General features: G+C 30.8%; 4 protein-coding genes across 5 annotated transcripts in view; all 4 read left to right on the top strand.

The window, feature by feature from the left end:
- Nucleotides 1-3,698, top strand: part of trus (programmed cell death 2 like trus) — an 11,731-nt gene extending 8,033 nt beyond the window's left edge. Inside the window, exons 5-8 of the mRNA XM_013318719.1 lie at nt 983-1,107; nt 1,367-1,520; nt 1,649-1,802; nt 1,904-3,698. Of these exons, the coding sequence (XP_013174173.1) occupies nt 983-1,107; nt 1,367-1,520; nt 1,649-1,802; nt 1,904-2,189 (719 nt within the window). The 3' untranslated portion in view covers nt 2,190-3,698. The remainder of the gene's footprint in view (nt 1-982; nt 1,108-1,366; nt 1,521-1,648; nt 1,803-1,903) is intronic.
- Nucleotides 3,699-4,060: 362 nt separating this feature from the next.
- Nucleotides 4,061-5,881, top strand: LOC106122397 (protein-lysine methyltransferase METTL21D). Its single transcript, XM_013318342.1, has 3 exons — nt 4,061-4,505; nt 4,581-4,776; nt 5,474-5,881. Exons 1-3 carry the CDS (start codon nt 4,249-4,251, stop codon nt 5,705-5,707), a joined length of 687 nt encoding a protein of 228 aa, XP_013173796.1. The 5' UTR covers nt 4,061-4,248; the 3' UTR covers nt 5,708-5,881.
- A 1,567-nt stretch (nt 5,882-7,448) lies between these two features.
- Nucleotides 7,449-14,660, top strand: LOC106122589 (uncharacterized). The gene is made up of 14 exons (XM_013318652.1): nt 7,449-7,707; nt 7,844-8,483; nt 8,555-8,646; nt 9,060-9,171; nt 9,668-9,814; nt 10,030-10,115; nt 10,194-11,250; nt 11,322-11,401; nt 11,712-11,871; nt 12,095-12,225; nt 12,509-13,026; nt 13,542-13,646; nt 13,872-13,982; nt 14,267-14,660. Exons 1-14 carry the CDS (start codon nt 7,564-7,566, stop codon nt 14,343-14,345), a joined length of 3,462 nt encoding a protein of 1,153 aa, XP_013174106.1. The 5' UTR covers nt 7,449-7,563; the 3' UTR covers nt 14,346-14,660.
- Nucleotides 14,661-21,620: 6,960 nt separating this feature from the next.
- LOC106122598 (E3 ubiquitin-protein ligase RNF181) lies at nt 21,621-23,080 on the top strand. Of its 2 annotated transcripts, NM_001312210.1 has the most exon segments (4): nt 21,663-21,882; nt 21,989-22,163; nt 22,341-22,407; nt 22,410-23,080. In NM_001312210.1, coding segments are annotated over 4 exon segments (402 nt in total). In that variant the 5' UTR covers nt 21,663-21,751; the 3' UTR covers nt 22,439-23,080.
- Nucleotides 23,081-23,487: the final 407 nt, after the last annotated feature.

Genomic DNA, 23,487 nt, shown 5'->3' with positions numbered 1-23,487 from the left:
CTTCTTCTTCTTCTTCTTCTTCTTCTTCTTCTTCTTCTTCTTCTTCTTCTTCTTCTTCTTCTTCTTCTTCTTCACTGTGCACTATATTTGACTCGTTCACGTACCGACACGAGTTGCCGACTCCAAGGTCTCGTATCAACTGACCTAGTGATTTCCATTCGTCGCTTTATATACAGCCGCCGCTGTTCGTGCGAAAGTACTTTATTGGAGGTGACTGTACCTATGCTATTGAAGTTAGATATACACATAACGTTGACCGCGATTAACATCGCCGAATGCTATTATCCATCTACACACTATTTGTAAAAGTTTAAAAATTAGTTCTCTCAACCAATGAAATGAAATTATTCACAATATACACATTTTTGTGACTATTGATAATGGTGGAAATCCGAAAGTGATTCCACTTCAGCTACAGTCTATTCTAAGCTTCCTATCGAAAATTTGGAACGAACTTTCCGGACAACCTATAATGTTAATACAAAGTGTCAAATGAATGTAACAGAAGTAGTTTATTCCAAATTGTATCACAAGTATTTAGAGATAGAGTTCAATTTTGTCAAATGTTACGATATTTTTGCGCACCTTGACTGCTTCGTTACTTATGACGCTGTGGCTGCTACGATATTTATGGGCACCTTGCTGTACCACTCATATATTTGACGCTGTGTATGTACCGATGTATTTGAGCAGGGTGAATGTATGTATTAATTTGAGGACTTTTGTTTTACCGATATAATTGATTACTTTTGGTGTACCTATGTATTTGCATATCTTGTCTGTTACGATCTATATGACGCTGACTGTATATGGGCAGCGGTCGCTTTGCTATTTCAGCGAATTTAGGTGGCCACTTGCTCATTTGCCATCTTATAATATAAAAGAATATGATGTATGTCCCAACTTAGTGTTACAATTAGTGTGGTGAAGAAGATAATTTCTTTTCCTTTTACTATATTTTTGTAAAAAAAAAATGTTACAGGGGCTGTGGGCTCAAACTGCGGTCCAGAAGCGGCAGCAGAGTTAGAAGGAGGAGATGAGCCAGGCCTAGTTATTGTGGAGACTCCCACTGCCACCATGAGTGATATAGAAGCATTACTGCATCAGGTATGTTTATCTCTAAAGTTTTTTGTGTTTTTAAATCTTACTAATATTATAAACTAGCTGTCATATTAAGTATTATAGTAAGATACCAGTTTGTTACAAGGTATCTTGGGAATGGTGAACAGATCTTGAATAAATTTGGCATAATCAACAGAAACATAATCTACAAGAGCTCACGGTCTACTTTTTTTTTTAATCCCTGCCAACGGAGTCACGGGTGACAGCTAGTTTTAAAAATATTTGTTAAAAAAAACCTTTTCAGACCGCGGAGCTACCTATAGAATTAAGAAATAAGCTGTTGCGAGCACCAATGCAATTCATTCCAAAGTATATTTACGTAGAAGAGGAATACAAGAACTCTTGCCTTAACGATGATCGTGTCACTGAACTTCTTGATAAATATAAAAATGAAAATGGTAAGTTCTTAAATTATTGAACATAGAGGTACTGTAATGCTTCTATCTTCTTCTGTCATGTCTAAGCCCATTGACTTAATATTACAGAATAAAAATTTGATATATGAACAGTATTGTATCTTTTGTAGAAATAGATTTAGGTGGGTTTGCGGAGAGGGGGGCGTGTGCGGGGGCTGGAGGCGGAGACGAGGAGGTGTATGAAGAGGCTGCCCCCCTGCATGGTGACAAGCTCTTCCACGCGTTTGTCACACGATTGAAGAATAACCCAGGACAAATACTAAGGTGCTGTGTGAACTTTAAGTTGGGACTATGGGTAGAAGAGAACTCTTCTCTTTATTAGGCAATCACGTTATTTAAGATGGTTTAAATAAGATTATTTTCAGATATACCCGAGACGAGGCTCCCATACTCGGCGCACCTTTGACTAACTCCGCGATACCCGAGTCACCGAGCGTGCCCAATGTTTGCAACCGCTGTGGATCCAGACTTATCTGTGAACTACAATTAGTACCAGAATTCGCCGATGCACTGAAAATCTCACCCAATGATATATTGTTGTCGCATCTACATTTCCTCTCCGTACTTATTTTCACGTGCTCACAAAGTTGCTGGCAGGCAATGGACACTGTTGTCAATGAAATTGTCGTCTTCCAACCAGAAATCGTTTAATTAGAATTAGTCGGGGTTGTCACATTTTGCCTTTCTTCTTGTGGTAGAATTTAATTAATTATGCCTTATACCTTAGGTTAAGATCATTTTCTGCTTTCTTTTAGGGAATAAATGTAGTATAAAAAAAATACTCAAATAATCAAGGTATCTGCAGAAATCTGCTTGATGTGGAACGGGGGAGAGTGGTTAACCGTGACGAGGTACTGATCGTGTTCAACTTTTAACACCAACTCGCCTTCGAACACTTGAATACTAGCTCAGCGCAATCTATAGAAAATATTTATAGCGTCCTTAATATGAAAATTATATCGTCCATTATTAGCTTGTATGAAATAGTATCAGTGAAATGAGTTTTACTTTGAAAAAATCTAGTATTTACTACTAAAAAATATTTACAAAGCTAAAACTTTTTTTTTATTATTATTGATGCAAAAATAAACACCAAATGACTTATGAATTATGTTTGGATCGGGACATCAGAAAAAAACGTCCAAATGGAAACAATTGAGATTGTAAGATTTTACCAAAAATCTAAAAAAATAATATCCAATACTCTGTTATTAGATGGTGTTTTTATTATTACTATTACTACGACTTCGTTATTTTAAAATTTTTATGTATAATTTTAGATTAGATTGTATGGAAGAAATGTTTTACGTCTTTTATTTGTTTTAAATTATAAGTCACATGGATTAAAATAATCCATAATACTTGTGTATCTAGTCAGTTCCTTTTACATTGCATTTATAGATTCAATTTATTACATGGTTATTGTATAAGTTAAAATAAGTCTAATTAAATTAGTTACAATGATAACTATAGCAACTTTAATATTTGCTCATTTAGTTTTTTTTTTTAATTATAGGAATTCATATTATGGATATGACCGATAGATTTTTATCAATTTCTCTCTTGTTGATACCACATACATACAGATTCATCAGCAGCACTCTTTATTCAGTGTGTTAAAATTGTTCTGGTCTAGTATTAATTACTTTATTAATTGAGCCATTGACGAGAACGATGTTAGCCGGATTTAGAAGTAATACTGTAGCTGATTAAAAAATCTCTATTTTTTAAGTTTGTTACTTTGTTTCTCATTTTAACTGTTGATAATAGACTATTGTTTCGTTGCTTTAAAAATAAAAAATAAATTAAATGTTTTTGTTTGAAAGACGTTTTAAAATATAAATAAATCAATGCCGTAGGTATCGTAGCGTGTCTGCTTACTGGATTTAAAGGTTTTAATGTAGCAAGATTAGAGAAATCATACAACTAATTAAAAAGTTAACATGAAATTCCAAGTACAGCAGCGAATATCTTTTAATATTTTCTAATATTATTTTACGGTACGTTCACCTACTCTTAAAAACGAGTTTTATTCTTTATCTATAGTTATCAATAAAGTTTAAAGAATATTCTTTTGTTATTACTACAATCATCTCACAGCTTAGTAACACCCTGCTTTAGCCAAGATCGTTGATACGGACCTCGATTCTAGTCATTGCCGGATCGATACACCTGCACACCCCTACCTATAGGGTCTATATATTTATACATACTGGTACAGGTCCCCAAATACAACAGACGGCTCTGGGAAATTTTTTCAATTAAAAAATGTAAAAACCAGAGGACCATTTATTCACTATTAATTTAAAACTATACTTTATGACTTAATTTTTATTTTATGTTAGTATAGTGGTTTTTGCCTTTGATTTAAATCTTTAAAAGTAAGGCTAAGGGAATATTCGTATTATAGAGAAGCTCTATGAAAAACAATCTAAAATCGAAACGATTCGTAACCGATTGTACACGGACATCCCACATCCCTATTGTGTATTGTCAAATGAATCACCTTATACTTGTCATTGTCATTGACTTCAGCTGCTTGACAGTGACATAAACATTCAATGTTTCAAAACAAAATATAGAAATAGATTTAAAAACAAGTCCCAGTGCAGTAAATTATAATTAAAAGTTTCTTCGGTACGTTAGTGCCACGTTTTTTGTCACAATATAGTTACTTTTTGTCGCCAAAATTAAGCGATTCAAGTTTCAAATGTCTCATCGCAGGGGCAGTTTATCATCAAATGACTTGTTTTCGCGTGAGATTGATATCGAAATATGTTTAAAAACTTTAAAAATATATCAAAAACTTGAAGGGGATGTAAATTGTGTAGTCTGGGATGCATCTCTAGTGCTAGCGAAATATCTTGAAACAATATGTCAAGAAAAGCCCGATTTCTTAAGTGGAACAAGGGTATTAGAATTGGGATCTGGGTTAGGTGTAGTTGGCCTTACAGCAGCTACTTTAGGGTTTGTATACTTCTAAAATAAATTATACTTAGTTTTTTGTTTGTATATTTTTTTATGTATTAATATTTTTTCCAGTGCTCAAGTAACTTTGACAGATTTACCTGAAGCTTTACCATTACTTCGATTAAATATCAGTGAAAATAAGCAAAAGATTGGTAGCATGGGTGGCTATGCAATTGCTGAGGTCTTAGAATGGGGTGACAATAATTCTGATATACATAAACAAGAGTTTGATATGGTTGTTTTAGCTGATTGTGTTTACTATGAAGATGTAATTTATGTCAATATTTTAAATTTTTACATGTTAACAGGTTTACTTTTGCATGATGCTTTGTCTAAGTTTTGTTTTGTTATCATGAGCTTTAAATGCATGGTTTATTATTATTTAGTCTTTATGGTGCCTGAAAGCAGTTATATTCTATTTACATACACAAAGACTGGTGATAATCTATGTCATCTTATACAATCTTATAATGTTAATTTATTATAAATCATTTGTAGAAAAGTAAGTTATTCAGGCTTCATTTATATGTTTTGGTTTTAATGACATAAGTATATTTGATTGGGTTATAAAAGAACAAAATATGTGTGGGGTTGACAAAAATATATTTTTGGTGTACTTGTACATTTTGTTGTCTCATATAACATTTTTATTTATGAGTTATGAGTTTTGTTATGTATTTACTACTGAAGGTGAAATTTTTAACTATTATTTCTGATGTTTGTTAAAATGTTAATTTTAACTTTATCTAATTTATATGGATGTATTGTGTGTAAGTATTGTCTATTTTTAAATTTTGTTTTTGCATAGTTAAATTTATTGGTGTTCATTGCATGTATTTATCATTACATAGCATATTTTGTTGAATCATGTACAATAATGTTTTTTTTTATCTTTTACTGTGGCTGTTTTTAAAATTTCAACTTATAACCTTTTAGCTTATTTCATATGACACTAACCTTTTCAGGCTGTAGAACCTTTGATTCAAACATTACAAAATTTGAACTATACAATATTGAAGAAACCAACAATATATCTAACACAAGAAATGCGTGATACAGAAGTTCAAAAAAGACTTTGGAATGAGTTTTATGAGAAGCTTACAGATAATTTTCATGTACAAAAAATACCAGAAGATGAACAGCATATGAACTACAGAAGCCCAGACATAGTATTGCTCAAAATAAATAGAAAATTATAGGATAGAAAAGTAATAGAAATGTTGAAAGTAGGTAGTTTATATTAAATGTTATCTTGTTTATAAAATAGATGTAGATTCTCTATTTGAGTACAAGCATTGTGATAGAAATGTAATAAATAGTACAAATAAAGCAAACTTTTAGTATAGATAGATAATTAGACTTATTTAAGGAAATCATTACAAATATTTCTTTTAAACAATAAACTTTAAAAATAAATAAATATTTCCTTAATATACATATTTACATAATTATGTTAGGTAAAATAATTTTGTGGTTGTTCAAGTTAGTTTATATTTTTGATAATCATTTAACTGCATTTACTTCAACTTGTTATTTAGGTGTAAACCAAATGTATATTTATAAAATCCCTTTTTAATATGTTATACACCATGTGAAATATTATTTTTGCTAATTTCATTACTCTATATGCAGTTATAAGGTAGAAAGAATAGTATGTAGTGAAAAGTGTTTTTCATTAATACAAGAAATTGGGCTTTCATTCTTTCTGGTTATAACTATAAAGTATTTAAAAAAGCTTCAGAGAAAGTAAAAATTGAAATAAATAAACGTTATGCTTATTTAAAGTGTTTCTTATTTCATCTCAAAAATATAGTAGTGTTAAAAAGCCCTTGAGCCCTGAAAAACTGGTGGCAAAAAAAAACAACCAGTAGCACCAACCCTTTTCTCTTGGACATAGTAAAAAACATTTTTTATTACTTCAAGCTGAACACTACCTACATTGAAAACTGTCTACTAATGAATGAACTGTAGTGTTCTTACTATTCACCTCTTGAGATATTTTTACCGACATCTATATTAAAACTGAATTAACGCCCTATCTGGTAGAAGAAGGTCAAGTTGATGCTAATTGGAGTGTTCGCAGCGTAGTTTAATTTTACTATTTAAAGCCACTTATTTATAATGTATAGTTATGAATTGGCGACTTTAAATAGTTATGAAACACGACTACACAGAAGACACGCCTGTTAGTCCTCGTGGCCTCCCAACCTTTTTTTTTATAAAGTACGGTTCGGAAAGAGAAATGGATTTAGCATTTATAAATAACAAGCTGTCGACCACGATTCCGTCCCCGCGGAAACAAAAAAAAAACTTGATTAGAACCCTATGTGTTCTTCCAGACTATATTTTACATCTATGCTAAATTTCAGCGAGATCCAGCCGTACTGTAGATACATTCAAAAAAAACATCCTCCATCCATTCACGTTTATAATTTTAGTAAGATAATGTAATAATGTTACCTAAACTTAAGATGTGTGATGTGAAGAAGGGATAAAGTTAAGAATATGTATATTAGAGGAAGTTTGAAATTAGCGCCAGTGATCGTGAAATTGAAGAGCTGAAGGTTTGGACATGTTATGCAAAGAGATAATGACCTCATAAACAAAAATGTATGGAAGACAAAAGTAAAGAAAGTATGGATGGATTATGTGGAAAAGGATATGCGTAAGAAGGGGTGAATGTAGACAGACATCAGCCTTCTATTTAGAATGAGATATATGGAGGAGTAGTACATACTGTGCCGAACCTCCGTAAGGATAAGGGCAGGTTAATAATGAGACGTTTGTCTAATGCCTTCATGTATTTTCACGAAAGAATGAGTCTTCTCTCCACAGAAAGAGAAGGAGAAAAGTATACTTTTTCACTTAGTGGCATTGGCGACTATGCCAATGTATGTACTCTTTGGAGTCAAATGTCAATTGCTTTTTTATACTCTTTGGAAATCGCTGAAAAATCTGTCAACGAAAAAAAATGTTAATTGAGAAGTCTAACGAATTTTGCGTTGTGCAAGTTTTATTATAAATGTTTTTACTGAACTTTAATAAAACTTAAAGCATGAACAAAAACAATTCTAATGAATGCATACCGTGTCCGGCTGGTGATCCGTGGATTACGTGTAGATCTAAGTCCCACCACAGGCGAATATATTATTATAACACTATTACCGGTGAAGCAATATGGAATTTAACCGATTTTGAGGTAAGATTAAACTGATTTCTAATATTGAATATTTTTTGGGCTTATTTTACCATTAAATTCCAAGAAATCCGTTGCTTGTGATTTGTATAGGTATCCATAGTTTTAAAACAGTTTATATTTAGCTTTATTGTTTCAGAACGATAAGTGTAAAAAGACAACAAAAGCAATTGTTGATACACAAGATCATACAGACAGTTATCCAGAACCAAAGGAACCACCTCAAGACATTTGCAGAAAAATCTTTATATCTGAAGCTAATGAACAAATCAAAAACACAGATTACACAAATACAATGTTTAATGAGTGTGTCATCAGTGAACCGTATATTGAGCAAAGTTTATCCCAAACTAATAAAGCTCAGAGATGTGATAACATAAATCCAACGAATGATTTCGTTCTTACTGTTCCAATGGCAGCAACATCAACTCCCAATAGTTCACTCTCATTGATAAAACAGGCGCAAGTTAAAATAGAACTAGATCATAACTATATTGATGAGTTTAAAAATAATTTTGTACATACAACTACACTGCCACTTAGTAAACGTTTTCAAATTATAAAAAATGTCAATAATCCTTACCGCTTAATTTTGCCGTACCAAGAGGAGAAGTCAACAGCTGTAGAAGTTTCAGGAATTGATACTTTTACTCAAGAAGAAATTGATCCTTTGCCTAGTAAATACCAACAATCAGTAGTTGCTAGAGATTTGAGGCCAATAATTTCATCGAAAAGGCAGTTAAATGTAATGAATATTGAGCAAGAAATAGATTGTAACAGTAAGTTTAGGCTTGTAATATTATATAAGCCATTGAAAATCTTAATTTTTTTAAGAAATTTTATTTTGTAGGTACCAAAGTAAATAGCAGCACTGTTAAGACTTTAGACATTAATGATTATGAAGAACATCAAACCGACATTATAAATCATAAACTGTTTACGGTGAGTTTATTGTATATGTAGAAGTTATAATATAGATGTGTGTTGAGAAGTCTTTAGTCAATCGACAGGATTGGCAGACTTATATTTCGACACATATTTGCAAGAAAAATATTGCTGTCCCTTGGATCCTTGCTTATCCATATAATGGGCACCCTTTTGTCAAACTAGCTGTTTAACTAGACATGACAGCCGTAGTCCTCTGGTACTATTCTGACTCTCTCTTAACTTCACACATCAAACCATCATTATGAGGGCATACCTTACTGTATTTCTTTGAAATGTGACCAGTCTCAACAATGTTAGCTCAGGTTTACCTATTGTGCTAATCCTTTAGTCCAATGGATGCCCAAACTACCAAAGCATTCCTCTTTAACAAAAACATACATAAAATTATATAATTTTAATCATTACAGAACACTGTTGACACAACTGATGCAGAAAACATGGAGGATTGCATATATATAGTCCCAGATGTATATATATTTTTTTGGCACATATATTTTTTGAAATTCTTGCTTAAGTTTGGTGAGTAGTGTTGTTTGTCAATTTCTTAAATATAAAGGCCCATTTACACTATACCATTTTCTTGTGCATACCAGAGCAATATTTAATTGCTATAAATCATCATCATCATCAGCTCACTACACATCCCACTGAGGGGCTTGAAGCCTACCCTATGTTAGGGGTGACTAGGTCATTGCAACAAATGAGATGCAATATTGATTTTCAACAATTGTAAACAAACGAAAATGGAAATTATAAGAATTGAGAAGCACACACTGCACTAGGAGTTTATGCACAGGAATTTGAGGTTAACAGCTTTGCACATAACAAAAGAAGAAACTCAAAATAAAATAATTGAAAACAACAGTTAGTGCTGTATACACCATACATTTTTTGATTCAATTTAATTGTAAGCAACTGGGAAGAAAATTATCATTCACATATATATTCATTCTTCATTCACTTCTTTTCAAGATATAAAATTATGTTAGAAACTATTATCAATTATTTTTTTTAGGTGAAACTTTCCATTTTTTAATACTAGAAAATGTCGTAGAGGTCATCCGAAGAACCAGTAAAAGCCCTGATGTTACCAAAAGGAAGTGGGCACAATTAGCAATGATTTTCATATACCAAAATGTTAAAAGAGGCTTTGCTTCAATTGGTATGTATTTATGAGTGCAACTGACATTTCTTTTGTTTGAAACCAAACTCTAGAGGCGAGGACCACCTCGCCTGCCACCTAATTTTTAACACTTTATTTTAACAAAATTTTGTAAAAACAACTAAGAATAATAAATTTCCTAATGGTTATGTGATTAGATTCTGAAAGTAAGGACCATGATCACAACTATTTTTTATATTTTTCTTCTCTTGCAGTTAAAAATCCAATCAATAATGATAACACTGTACATTTTACGGTTTTTGAATGCTGCCTTAAGCTTGTTGAAGAACATGAGAAAATTGTAAGTATGATACTTTTAATATGTAACTTTGCATTCATTTTTTTGGAATTTTTTCACTATATTGAATATTCTTTGCAGATACTTTTGAGCAATAATGAACGTCTAAAAACGTATGAAAATGCAGATAGAATTTTAATCTTAACCGCTAATGAATTGAAAGCAATAGTTAATACTTTGGGGGATGCAAATTTAATTAGAAATCATTTATTTCCAAATGAAACATCCCAGGACGTGTCTATGCAACATGTCTCAGATGACCAAAAACCAATTTTATCAGACTGTGATATGATCAAAGAAGAAATACAAAAGCAAGAACCTACTAAAGTTAGTACGGGAGTTGAAACTTGCAATTTTATTGAAGAAAAAAATACAGTTGATGTCTATGTTCAAACTGATTTAGATTCTGAATTAATTACTCGCATATTAAATATGGAAAGTGTTAAAACTATTCTTGCTGATTCTGTCAAATTAAAAGAAATGCTAAGGAAAGAAAATTGTAATTCATTTTTAAAAAGTTGGGACATTAATTCACCAAAATCGGATACAAAAGGCAATAATGGAAGTCAAAGAAATTTCAAATGGCGTAGAAAACGACCTAGAAATATTGTTGAACAAAAAGAAGAAAACCAACATTCTCTTACCAATGATACAATGCTACAAATACCTAAAAGAATTGTATGTTCTGAAGAAGAAAAACAGTTACGCAATAAATGTAAATCTGTTGCCGATGATAATGTACCACCAACAGACGGTTCTTCCACATCTGGCATTGTATCTACTGCACCAAGTCCTAATAATGAATATGAGAATTGTCTAAATGTTCTCATTACTACTATTGATAAAGAAATTGAAAAAGAAACTAACAATGTTATGTTTGAAGTGACAAGTAAAGCTATGAATGAAAATTTGAAATCCCGTAGCGATGAATGGGTGTCGCGTTTTGTACAAATAATGGAAGAGGCACTGACACAAGTATTACAGAAAAATCCCTCTCAGTCCCCTAATGTGTTAGCTCCACCATGGACTCTGTTTGAAGCGACAACTTGTATCAAAATGAAATATCGTAAGGACCGTGATATAATCGATGCTGGAAATAAATTGACCAATACTCTTACAAAGATTAGTGATAAAAAAGGTAATATCCGAATAAAAGTCGGTTAACTTGATTTTGGTTGATATAATAATATCTTTTATCTTTTTTTTCAGGAACAGTAAATATTCAACTCACTCCAAAACAGTACATGGAAATGTACAGTTATGGTGTTTACTTAATAGATACCCTACAGGTAAACTAATTTATAAGTTTTGTGTACAGTCAAGGAATTTTGCGGTGATCAACTTACAGAAAAATTGTCTCCCTCCTTGCAGAGACAAAGTCCATCATTTTTTACAAAATAACTATTTAGGTAGCAAAAGTGTGCAAAAGACGGCATAGTAGTAAAAAGCAATAAGCTGTATATCATTGAGACATTTAAAAGCTATGAAACTTTCAAAAGACTCGCCTTCGAGTTGAAACACCACTAGTTTCCCGGATTGTACATATGATGTAGAAATAATAGGTGAAATATTAATATAATCGCTTGTCTATCATTTTAGGCTGCTTTGGAAGGTTGTGAAGATTTACAAACGGCATCTGAATCATTATCGAAATTATTAAATGATATTCAGCATCCAAATCTATCAACTAGTCAAAATGATGCATTTACCGACGTACAAGATGAAAGTATCCTAAATAGCAATAATAAAACAAATAAAGGTAATATGTTGCATAATATATAAATATAAATAATTATATAAGTTTGACATCTCAAATATAACCGAAATGGCTAAAGTTTTTGTAAAAGGTTTGATTGTTGATAGCAGCTATAGCATTCAATAAGTATTGCCATGTTCAAACTTTTAATCTTCTACTATTAGACCATGACAGAGTTAGTGTGTATTGTATTAAAAGTGTTAAATTAAAAACAATTACATTTCAGAATCAAAAGAAAAGCCACTAGTAAGAAATAAAAAAGATTCACCGATTCATCAAAAAAAGAAAAAAGATTTTTCTCCGGTACCTTCTCCATCAAAGCGCACGTTGAGATCGAAATTTAAAAATGAAAGTAATGTAAGTTAAAATTATTGTTTTGTTTTATCATTAGCTGCCTCCCGCGACACCGTCCGCGCGGAAATTAAAAAAAAATCTAAATTAGCAGCCTAGGTGTTCCTCCAGACTATGTTCTACATCTACAAATTTCAACGAGATCCCTGGAGTTGTTCTGGAGATACCTTCTATCGAACATCCATCCATCAATACATCCAAACATTCGCATAATATTAGTTAGGTTAAGATTATATATACTAAACTGATTAGTAAGGTTTAATATGACTAAATTTAAAAATTTCTATAGAAAGTCGAAGAACGAGTGAACGATGATAAAATTATTGAGAAAGCTGAAAGTATGACGTCATTGGTATCTACATTGGACTTCAAGAATTATAATGATGAATGTGAAAATAAAAGTGTGACATCTTATATAGACGAGCCTCACTCACCACTTTACGATCCACCAACTTTACACGAAGTCAGAACAGTTAAAAATACTTCAAATGTATCTCCAATAAATAATGTAATGTCAACAAACTCTAATAATGATACAAAACAACCAAAAATAATTGTAAATTTCAATCAATGTGCGGATTACGAAGAAAAACTTACGATACGAGCATTAGAATTGAATGATGATGATTTTGAAGAGTCTTATTTAAAATATAACAACGATAATGATTATACATCCGATGATGAATACAATCATTATGAAAGTGATAAAGAATGGCTGAATGATCGAAAATATTTCGCCTTTGAAAATATTTTTAATAATATGTTACTGGAAATTAGACAAACTTTTATCATTGTGTTTGCATTTTGGTAAGTATTTTAAGAATAATGTATTAAACTGACAACAATTGACATAGTAAATATATGTGTAACAGTTCAAGATATACAATATAGCTTTTGCCCTGTGACTATCCACGCGGAATTAAAAAAAATATATATTAGAAAGTATAGGCTATGTAACTCAGAGATAATGTAGCTTGCTAATGCCAAAAGAATTGTTGAATTCGGTCCAGTTGATTTTGAGTTTCTTCGTTACATACAAAAATACACATCTTTGTACTATATAATAGCAGTATAGAATATTTCGTTCAGTGCTGCTACGATTTTATTTTTATTTAAATATATTTGCCAGATGAGTTGATGTCACTGAATGTGTTAAATTAAGTTTGCTTTATACACAATCTAATTACTATTTAACATAAATTGGAATCGGATAAAACGCTAATTTATTCGATGTAAAAAATACATTTAGAAGTTTTTATTAAAGAAATAAATTGTGAAAAAAAAAACATAGTATAACTTTTATCTTGATTGTTTTTTTTTAGTAAGACGTGTCAAAAGGCTATAAACATATCTGATCCTGATAGAAAATTATTAGAGGTCAAAGAAGTTTATTCGAAAATAACTAACATTTGTAATGTTCTGGACAGGTCAGTGACATTTTGAGAGGACTGAACTCTTATTATATTGTATTATGCACGCAAACATTTAATAAAAATTATACATTAAAAAAAGTGCCGTTATTTAAAATTTAAAGAAGAATATTTTATATCTCTTTTATTATTGAACTGTTATTTTAACTTTTTTTTTTAAATGAAAAAATTGAAATTAGTCCTTTTTTTTGTAATTTATTGTAATATTTATGTACGTTTTAGAATTATTAAGCGAGATGACAAATTATTTGTGTCACACATTGCTGACGTTTTAAAGGCAGAAGATATGATGGAAGATTTTAAATTTGATGAAGGCGATTTAAAAAAATACAAGTAAGAATTATAATTGTCTTATAAAAAAAAGCACTGTCGACCGCGGGGAATAAAAAAAAACTTAATAAGAACCCTATGTGTTACCCCAAGCTATGTTCTATATGTGTGCCATATTTCATCAAGATCTATTGAGCCGTTCTGGAGATACATTCTAACAAACATCCATCCATCTATCCATCCATCCAAATATTCGCATTTATAATATAAGTAAGATTTAAAATATTTTACAATATACTAAAAAAGTACTAAAATGTTGAGTTATTAACTGTATGTTTGTTTTTCAGGGAAATTATTACAAAATATTTGGAGCAAGCCAATTCTCTTCGCGAATGTTTAGAAAAAATACTCAAACATATGAATTGATACTAAATTCGAACCGCATTTATGGAAATGGATTTTTAAAGTGGTGAATTTAATATCGTTTTATTTTAAATTCCATAACGGCCAGTGTAATAAACCAAAGGAGTTCAGTTTAAAACAATGTGATATGTTGCATGCGATGAAAGATTGCAGAAATATTATAATTAATTTTTTTATCATAATGGATGGAGGTAAAAGTCTAAAAAATATTATTTCTAATTTTAAATTTAAACATAAACAATTTTTACAGCAACCATCTCTAATCAGATTAATCATAATCTAATCAAAGATTTAAGGAAATACAGATGACAAATATAACCAGTGATTTATATATCAAAACTCAACGATAAAACTGTAATAGTGTATAACCAGATCGATAACTACACGGGGAAAAATACAAAAAAATCAACTGTTTTTGTTTAAAAGTTGCATTAAATTTTATAACTTTTCTCATAATTAAAAAAATAAAAAAAATTGCAGGAATATCTTAATATTTGTAGCCACAGTGTCTAATCATATGGTGGAGAAAAGTTACAAAAATTAATGTAACTTAAATTTTAAAACAAAAAGAGTAGAATTTTTTTGTATTTTCCCCATGTAGTTATCGATCTGGCTGTACACCATTACAATTTAATCGTCGAATTTTCGGACACGTTGTATATTGACTACCTCGTTATAATTACAAGGATGTTAGTGCTTTTAAACTTTAGTTTTTTAACTGTTTGATACAGTTTGCCATATATTTATGATTGATTACATTTGTTATAGTAATATTATTTTTAAATACAGTTACTATGTTTGTACATAATGTTATGTATAAAATAGGCACGTTTTTTTTAATATATCATAAGGTGTCAAACGAGCGAGCGGCCATCTGAAATCGCTGAAATAGCAAAGTGACCATTGCCCAGACATACACAATTCCATATGCGTTGCCTACCTTTAATCCACGGAAGAGAGGATGCACAGAAATAAAATATCTTCCCTTTCCATGCATCTTCTCATCCGGAAAGTCCACTTCCACTTCCCATCCTTTCCTTATAAGAAAAAGGGTGGGAAGGAAAGGTGGACTAAATTAGGCCTCCGGAACGTTTATTTTTCTTAACGTTAGCATAAATTCTGTCCTTTCAATTCTACTGTAATAAATTATGTATATATTAGTCCTATTCTTGTCTCATAAAAGGGTGTGTAGATATTACACATTTTTATTTGCATCAAATGTTTTTGAATTACAACTCAAGCAGTTTTAACTTGCTAACAATGTTTTATACATATTTTTTTTAAGTTGATACATATTAGATAAGTAAGGTACATTTTTAATGTAATTTTAGCCTGAAATTAAAACAAATATGTTTGTTTTTAATCGTTGTTACTTGTAAAATAAATAATATAGTTCTACTAGATGTAATAAAATGTTTTTTAGGGTTCCGTACCTGGAAAGAAAGAAATGGAATCCTTATAGGATCACTTTGTTGTTCGTCCGTCTGTCTGTCAAGACCCTTTGTTAATAAAAGCGTAATGTACCTTAAAAGTGAACGTGTGAATTTTTTATGAAGCATTTCAGAAGGTTTCATAATTATATTTTAACTATGATAAATTAAAAACAAGAAAAACAGTGAGGTATTTTTATTATTTTAGAAAAAAAACGGATAGAATACAACATGTAAAAATAAGATATTTTTACTTAATCATACAATATAAATACAAACATTCTCATTTATTTATCAATATGTTAAATAGTTATTAATGTATGTACTAATCAGGTATTCTTATATAGAATTTTAATACGACTAGAAATCAATTGAAACCTTTGCCTTCCATCATCGCTTGAGCACAGTATTTCGGGAACTGAACAACTGATAATAGGAAATCAGCTAATCCCTGAAAAAAAAAATTGAATCAATATTTATGAATAAATAATGACATTATTTATTGAATAAATAATGTCATAACTAAAAGGACAATTTTTTTAGGGTTCCGTACCTCGTAAGAAAAAAACGGAACCCTTATAGGATCACTTTGTTGTCCGTCCGTCCGTCTGCCTGTCAAGATCCTTTTTTTAAAACTAACATCCTTTCGCACTAGAAAACATTGTCCAGAAATCCAAGCCCGGTTAAGAAATCAATGATTGTAAATTGTAAATTGGAGACGAGAAAATTGAATAAGTTTGTGCGTAATTTTTTGTATAGGTATAGGTAGTTTAGTATTTCTATTATACTAATGCAAAACTTACCGATAAAGGTTCTATGCATACAGTGAAAGGTAGTACGATAATGTAGATCCCCGCAGCTATGCCTGCGACCCAAAACGCTATGAATATTAGGATCAAGAGCCAGATTATTGAAAACACTACGTTCCCCATTCTCTGTAACAAAAAAAAATCATTTTTATTTTTAGACATTATTAATTAGAATCCTTTGGCGCGAATGGCGCGCTTTCATTACTAAGTGTCAGAATGAATAGTGAGGGGACATAAACGTCGACATTTTTGTAAGGCTAGTGTTGTGCCAGTACACCATACAAAATTATGTAGTTTTCATTTTTGTAACTCATTTTAAAATAATTTTCATGACTATCTGTTAAAAAGTAGGCACCGTCGATTCTAAATCCATTCAGTTTGTTAATTTCCTATTTGTAATTGCATACGATTTATGGATTTCTATATTATTATATAACATACAAGAATATTACTCGTTCACTTCTACTTGTTTACTATATTAACGAACGAGAATAAATTTTAGAAATATGTTACATCTAAAACCAGTCCTTAATCAGTCGCATTACATCATTCATCGTTTTACGCGAAGATTCCGAGTAAACTATGAATTAAGGTCAGGCATCTTTTATGATGTGGATACAGAAATATAACTCCTTAAATTAGAAATAATAGGGCAAGTTCTTATTAAGTGGTATGAAAACTGAAACATATAACGAATAATTGTGCATTTCCACTGCCGTAACTCTGATATAAAACATAATAATGATAATCTTAAAATCGTAGTTAAACTTTCATGAATGTGATGTGACAGTTTGCTCAAAAAACGACTTAACGTGGGTAGACATCCTACAAGGTAGAATACGTTTATAACCCGGTACAGAATTTTGTGTATTTTATAGCCTTGGTCTTTCTTGTTGGGATAATCGGTCTACTAGAAAATCAGCCGAGAAGGAGAAAAATTGATTCTATGGATTCAATCGGCTCAATGGGAAATAAGTTCCCAATGGGCCGATTGAACAGGAAATACCCCCTTACATTATCACCGTGAATTTCCACTGAAATAGTACAAAACATATTGTCATATCTTTCATTTTCTTCAAGAGAACAGACATATCAACGAGTTCCGTACCGGTATTATAGTAGAACGGTTATTCTTAAACTATGTGTCATATTTCTTATTATCTTATAATCAAAGGTTATTGCTGTGTTTATCACGAATGAATTTCAAGGCCTAATTAATTTTCGTATTAACACTTCTCACATTTAGTTTCTATTGAATAACTAGCGCGTGTTAATACGTATCGTTTAACGAAAATAGTACTTGATCCGCTCTAGTTAGGTTGCCGATCACATTCTTATGCATCTACTTGTATCAGTGAACGCATATACAACGTAATACAACGAAAAAACACGTAGTAATTCGGTGTAATTATATGATACAAGTTCGTGAGTAATCAATGAATATTTTTTCCTGAAATAAACGTTGTGACACGCTATTTAGTTCTGATGTGTTTTTACTACACATTAGGGTAAAACCAGCATAATTATATTGTATCAAAATTCTTCGTCATTCAAATTTGTAAAATATTATATTTCAATCAGTACTCAATGTATCTATATGTATGTTGACCAAATTTAATCTTTTAACACAACATACAATGTCATTGAAGGTAATGGTTACATAATAATTAATATCAATATAATTGTTATAAATTAAAAAAATATGAATAGCTGTAATGTTTGGACTTACGATTCTTGTGTAGGACTCTTATCTCTAGTTGTAAGTAATCAGTATTCTTATGTTTTGTAAATCTAGGCTAGTTTCGTTCGCACATAATGAAAATTCCGAAATGGGCAATTAATTAGTAATTTCTTAATAGCTTATTTCATTTTTGATCAAGACAAATTTTCACTTAACGTGAAATATCCAAGGTTTATGAGATATAAACTATCGAAAAACACGATTGCATAATAACAATTACTTTGAAATAAGAAAAGTGCACATAACTTATTTTTAACATTCTTAACTTATTTATCTGAACACTAAATTTTTCGCTCCTTCCTGTTTGCAAGAATAATATATTGATGACATCAGTGCCAAGGGCAGATAAAATACGTGTACAAATTGTTGTTTACTGATTTATCGTATCTACAAGTATATAGTATTTATACACGTGTAATTTTTACTTAATGCTCGCATATTTCTTTGAAAATGAGAGACGAGACTTTTAAATATATTACGTCATAATCCCTCTGACTATCTCACTCGTATGCATCTGTAAACTTTATTGGTCATGTCAGTCTTCCAGCAATCTATCCACTATAATATTTAAAACTTCTTGTCATATTTCATTCTTAGTAGCATGCACACACCATCCTAAGTATACTTCTAACCTTTAGGTCTCTCCTAACGTTTTACGTATTATGTCTCTTATACGTTACAAAATATTGCAATGGTTAATCAACCGTTAATCATAACTAAGTTAATGAGTACAATTTTTTTAATTCGTGCCACCGGTCGCTTGGGGAAATTTCAATTACACACGATATTAATTAAAATATTTTACTCTCGAGTAACGCTGTTACTTTCTAATTATAAAATTAATGCTGAATAGAAATCGATCCAATACTTTATCAAGATTGCGAAACTTCAATATGATCATATTTTAGTGATCAATGTCAAAATGAAGCATAACTCTGGTAGATTTATGGCGGTGCTATACAAATGGGAACAATGTCTAATTGACAGTTGAAGTATACACGTCGTACAGACCTTCAGTTCCCGCTAACGTCCCACCAAATATCTTGTTTGACTCATGTTATGGAGGGAGGAGATGCTCTATGCAACCGCGTTTATTTAGTTTATAAGTTTTATAAAAAAGTTTCACGAAGTTTTAAACAAAGTAATCGATATTAGAAAAATGATTACTAATAGTTTTTAAATTGACAAAACTGTTTACGTATTCGAATACTACAATGGAAACATTTAGTCCCTTTGGTGCTTAAATTATGGTTACACCTACATTGTTATCTTAATTGATAAAATTTTGCGCTTATCAGTACGTGATGTCATCTTAATATTACGCATCTGTACGTCCGGTGAAAGTCATAAAAGTACTCGCACCTATCTAGGGTCGAAGAATGCTTGGGAGCGTGGGACATGAGTAGGTTTGATAATTTAACACAACGGTTTCCATTTCAAACCGGTAACAAACCCGTTGCACTACGCTTGCCGTATATTTGTAATGCATACGAGAGAACGAGTTTTTGTAAACTCCTACGAATAGTTAGTATTGTTTATACCAAGACGTTATAGGTACCTACTATGTAGGACGCGTAATATACGTCAGTAAACAAATTGCATTTTTATGTTATGTAAGAAAAAAACAAATGTTATCTTATTTCCAATATAAATGTAATATTTAAATTGATTTAAACGTTACACTGTTGATATTGACATTTTATCAAGATTATTATTATTAAAATTCATATTAAATTTTCTCCATCTATATGGTTATGGTAATTTAGTTTTTCAAATAAGAAATCGACCATCTAAAAGATAAGAATTTTAGGTCAATTACCTAATAAAACATATGTAATATGTAACATAAACATTTCCATATTATATAAATTTAAATCACTAATAATATTTAAATATCTTACCAAAAATAAGTGTTCCTTAGTAATACAATAAAAATACTTATCACCACACACAATCCGACTATTCAACGGGCGTTCTGATATGAGACTGCGTAAAAATACGACTCGTAAACATTACCTACACAAACACAATATATGTACACATGCGACCAAACGATGACGAACGTCGTGCTAGGCGAAGCGTTCTCACTGTTTTATTTTTATGTCAGAAAACTCGAAATAGGGCTTTAGGTTGCACCTTAAGTAGCGTCAGTGGACTTTCTTTGCATAAGCGCATGGGTAACAATATAAGTCACGCCCGTGACAAAGAAAGGTAGGCAGAGAGTCTATATGACGAGATCCTGGCATACCTCTCGCCATATCCACATTCATACATCTATACATGCATGTTCTACGGTTTTAGTTGTCTCAATACCGCCTTTCCCAATTTTATCTTACATACTTAATCTCTGACCCCCCATGATTACGGTTTAAATATATATAAACATAATTCATTTGTTTAGAAAATGGATTAGGTTCGCTTATTTTTTTTTCATTAAATATGGTATAAAATTAATGTGTTACAAAACATGTTATCGTAATTGAATACTGTCTACAGAACGCGTGCTTAACTGTAGGTACACTGTAACCACATTGTCATATATTTTGCATGCATAATATGTCCTAGTTCGCAACTCAACGCCTTACCTTATCTGGTTGAAGAATGTTAGCTTCAAGGACCTATTTCATTCTAAAATCAACAGTGGGGTCCATATCATTACCGCTTCGCTTACACTTATAATAGTATTTTGTATTCAATATCTTTATTATATGTATAAATAGTTACTTAATCGATACTATAGTGGCAGGTTCAAAACGTTAATTTTTCTAATAATAAATAACTTGATAAATATTATCTTTGTCGTAAACATAGGGCTAAAATAATGATAGCTATTATCAAATTTGAATGAGTGAAGCCTCGAGTGAACAGGAATATAAAAGAGGTGGACCGTGGCACGTGTGTACGATACTTCAGGTTCAGGGTGACGGAGTGTATATTATTTTACAAAGTGTAAAGCGGGGCATAGCAAGATGAGGGGATAAGCCACTGGGCAGCAGATTACGTTGGGCCGCTAAGATATTTGAAAGTACCTATACAGTATGTTTTTTTTTAAGTTCCATTCCATTCCTTTTTTATTTCCTCCTATTATCTGCTCTTTATCAGTCAGTGAAGTGGACTTCTGGGATAAAAAATACTAATCGAAATCAGTACTAGCATAGGTAATATAATACTAAACTAATACTAATGTAGCTTTTAATACAGCAATTCTATGTTTACGGGTTTTAAAGTCTCGTAACGAGGCCATAACATCTTTAAAAAAACATTATGTCAAAGTCAAATTAAATGTCAAATCTATCGAAACAAATTATAAAGTGTCAAAATGCAATGACTTGAAAAAAAAGTTTTGGTAAAATTGTAAACATATTACAAACATACAGTCAATGTACACGAAGAAAGATTTTCTCAAAAAGCTATAATTGTGTTTATAACATGGATTATTTTCAAGAGATGGGATGGAATGAATTGGCTGATGGCGAACAACCGGATCACATGCTTCATATAGCAAGGTTCCTTATGGATTATGGTTTTGATAATGATAATCCGAATATGCAATGGCCCAGGTAGTAAACTTGTGTGATTTTATACCATATAATGATTTCAAAACCTAGGTTTTAAGTCATTATTTTTTCAATGTTTCTATTGACAACAGTGTTTCCAAATTTTTAGCTTACCACCACCAGCATCAAAGGAAGTTGTAAATAATTTGCCGGAAATTACAATTGATACTGAGGGGAAGAACTGTCCTATATGCCTTAAGGATTTTAAAATAAATGAAAAAGCAAAGAAACTTCCTTGTGAACATTTCTTTCATCCTACATGTATATTAACTTGGTTGAATAAGGTAAAATAAGTTTAGTTTCTATTATTGTACTTAAATTACTGTTAATGCATTACAAGTCCAGTAAAACTCAATATTTCAGATTTGTGATAGTAAGCTAAATTTACTTAGAATATGCAAGGAAAATTATAAGCTGTTGAGTAATTTTTATAATAATTTATATATTTTTTTTACTTTCAGACAAATTCATGTCCATTCTGCCGATTAGAACTTAAAACTGATGATGAAGCTTATGAAAACTTCAAAAAAGAAAAAAAACGAGCTCAAGAAAGAGTTGAAGATCTTGAGACATTGCACAGTTCAATGTTTAGTTGATTCTTTTCAAAAGCATTCCTTATTTCTTAGTTATCACTTGTACTGCCACTGCCAGAGTTAAATGGTTACTAAGGAAGCCACCTAATGTAGATTTAGTATGAGATATCTGCACTATGGGTGTGATTTTTAATGCACTACCTGAATCATATTTCTCATAAAAGAATTTGGGTATTAAAATGAATGATACTATCAAGTTGTATTAATAGTATAAATATGTAGTACTTTAATAAACTCGAATCTAGTTAATAGATGAACCATGCAACTTTTTCACAGTCCTTTTGATGTTAAAAAGCAATTTTTTTTGGTGGATGGTATTCAATGAAGAATAACAAAAACAAGTACATTTTGTTCATACGTTTTTGTATAATTTTTTCAAATATGTATATTTAAAAAAAAATATATTTTTGTTGATATCTAACAAGTTAGAAATTGGGTTGAAATATTATCTGGGTATTAAAAGCATCAACAATTTTATTTGTTATGTCAATATTTTAAAAATTTATAAAAAAGGTATCTGAAATTTAAAAAAAAAATTATGAAAGGTAAAGTTTTTTGGGTAAAGAAATTAATGTTTAAGCTTATTTAATACTAATGGTGTTAGATTTTTTCAATTCACTGTATGGAAATAAAGCTGATTAACTTTAATTAAAATTTTTGGGAATTATTATTTGCTTATATATTCATTAATAATTATGTTTCTTAATTGCTGTCTTTTAACATTCTTCATTCTTTCTTGATCCTTAATGATATAGATCTGTTGTAAGTATAAGTAAAATAGAATATAAAACTTACTACGGCTGACAGAACAACTCCATGAATGTAGCTGACATTTGGCATAAATGTAGAACACAGCCTGGAAGAACACATAAGCTACTGATTTTGTATTTTTTCCACGCAGACGGAATCGGGGAAGACAGCTATTTAAGTGATAAACCATAAAAATAATTATAGGAAAAAAAGCATTTATAAAAATCCAACCTTATTCGAATATATTTTATATATTCTATATACT

Source organism: Papilio xuthus, unplaced genomic scaffold (genome assembly GCF_000836235.2).
Source record: "Papilio xuthus unplaced genomic scaffold, Pxut_1.1 DF826923.1, whole genome shotgun sequence".
Taxonomy (NCBI): Eukaryota; Metazoa; Arthropoda; class Insecta; order Lepidoptera; family Papilionidae; genus Papilio; species Papilio xuthus.
Note: the sequence above shows the minus strand (reverse complement) of the source record. Positions and strands in the feature narration are given on the sequence as shown.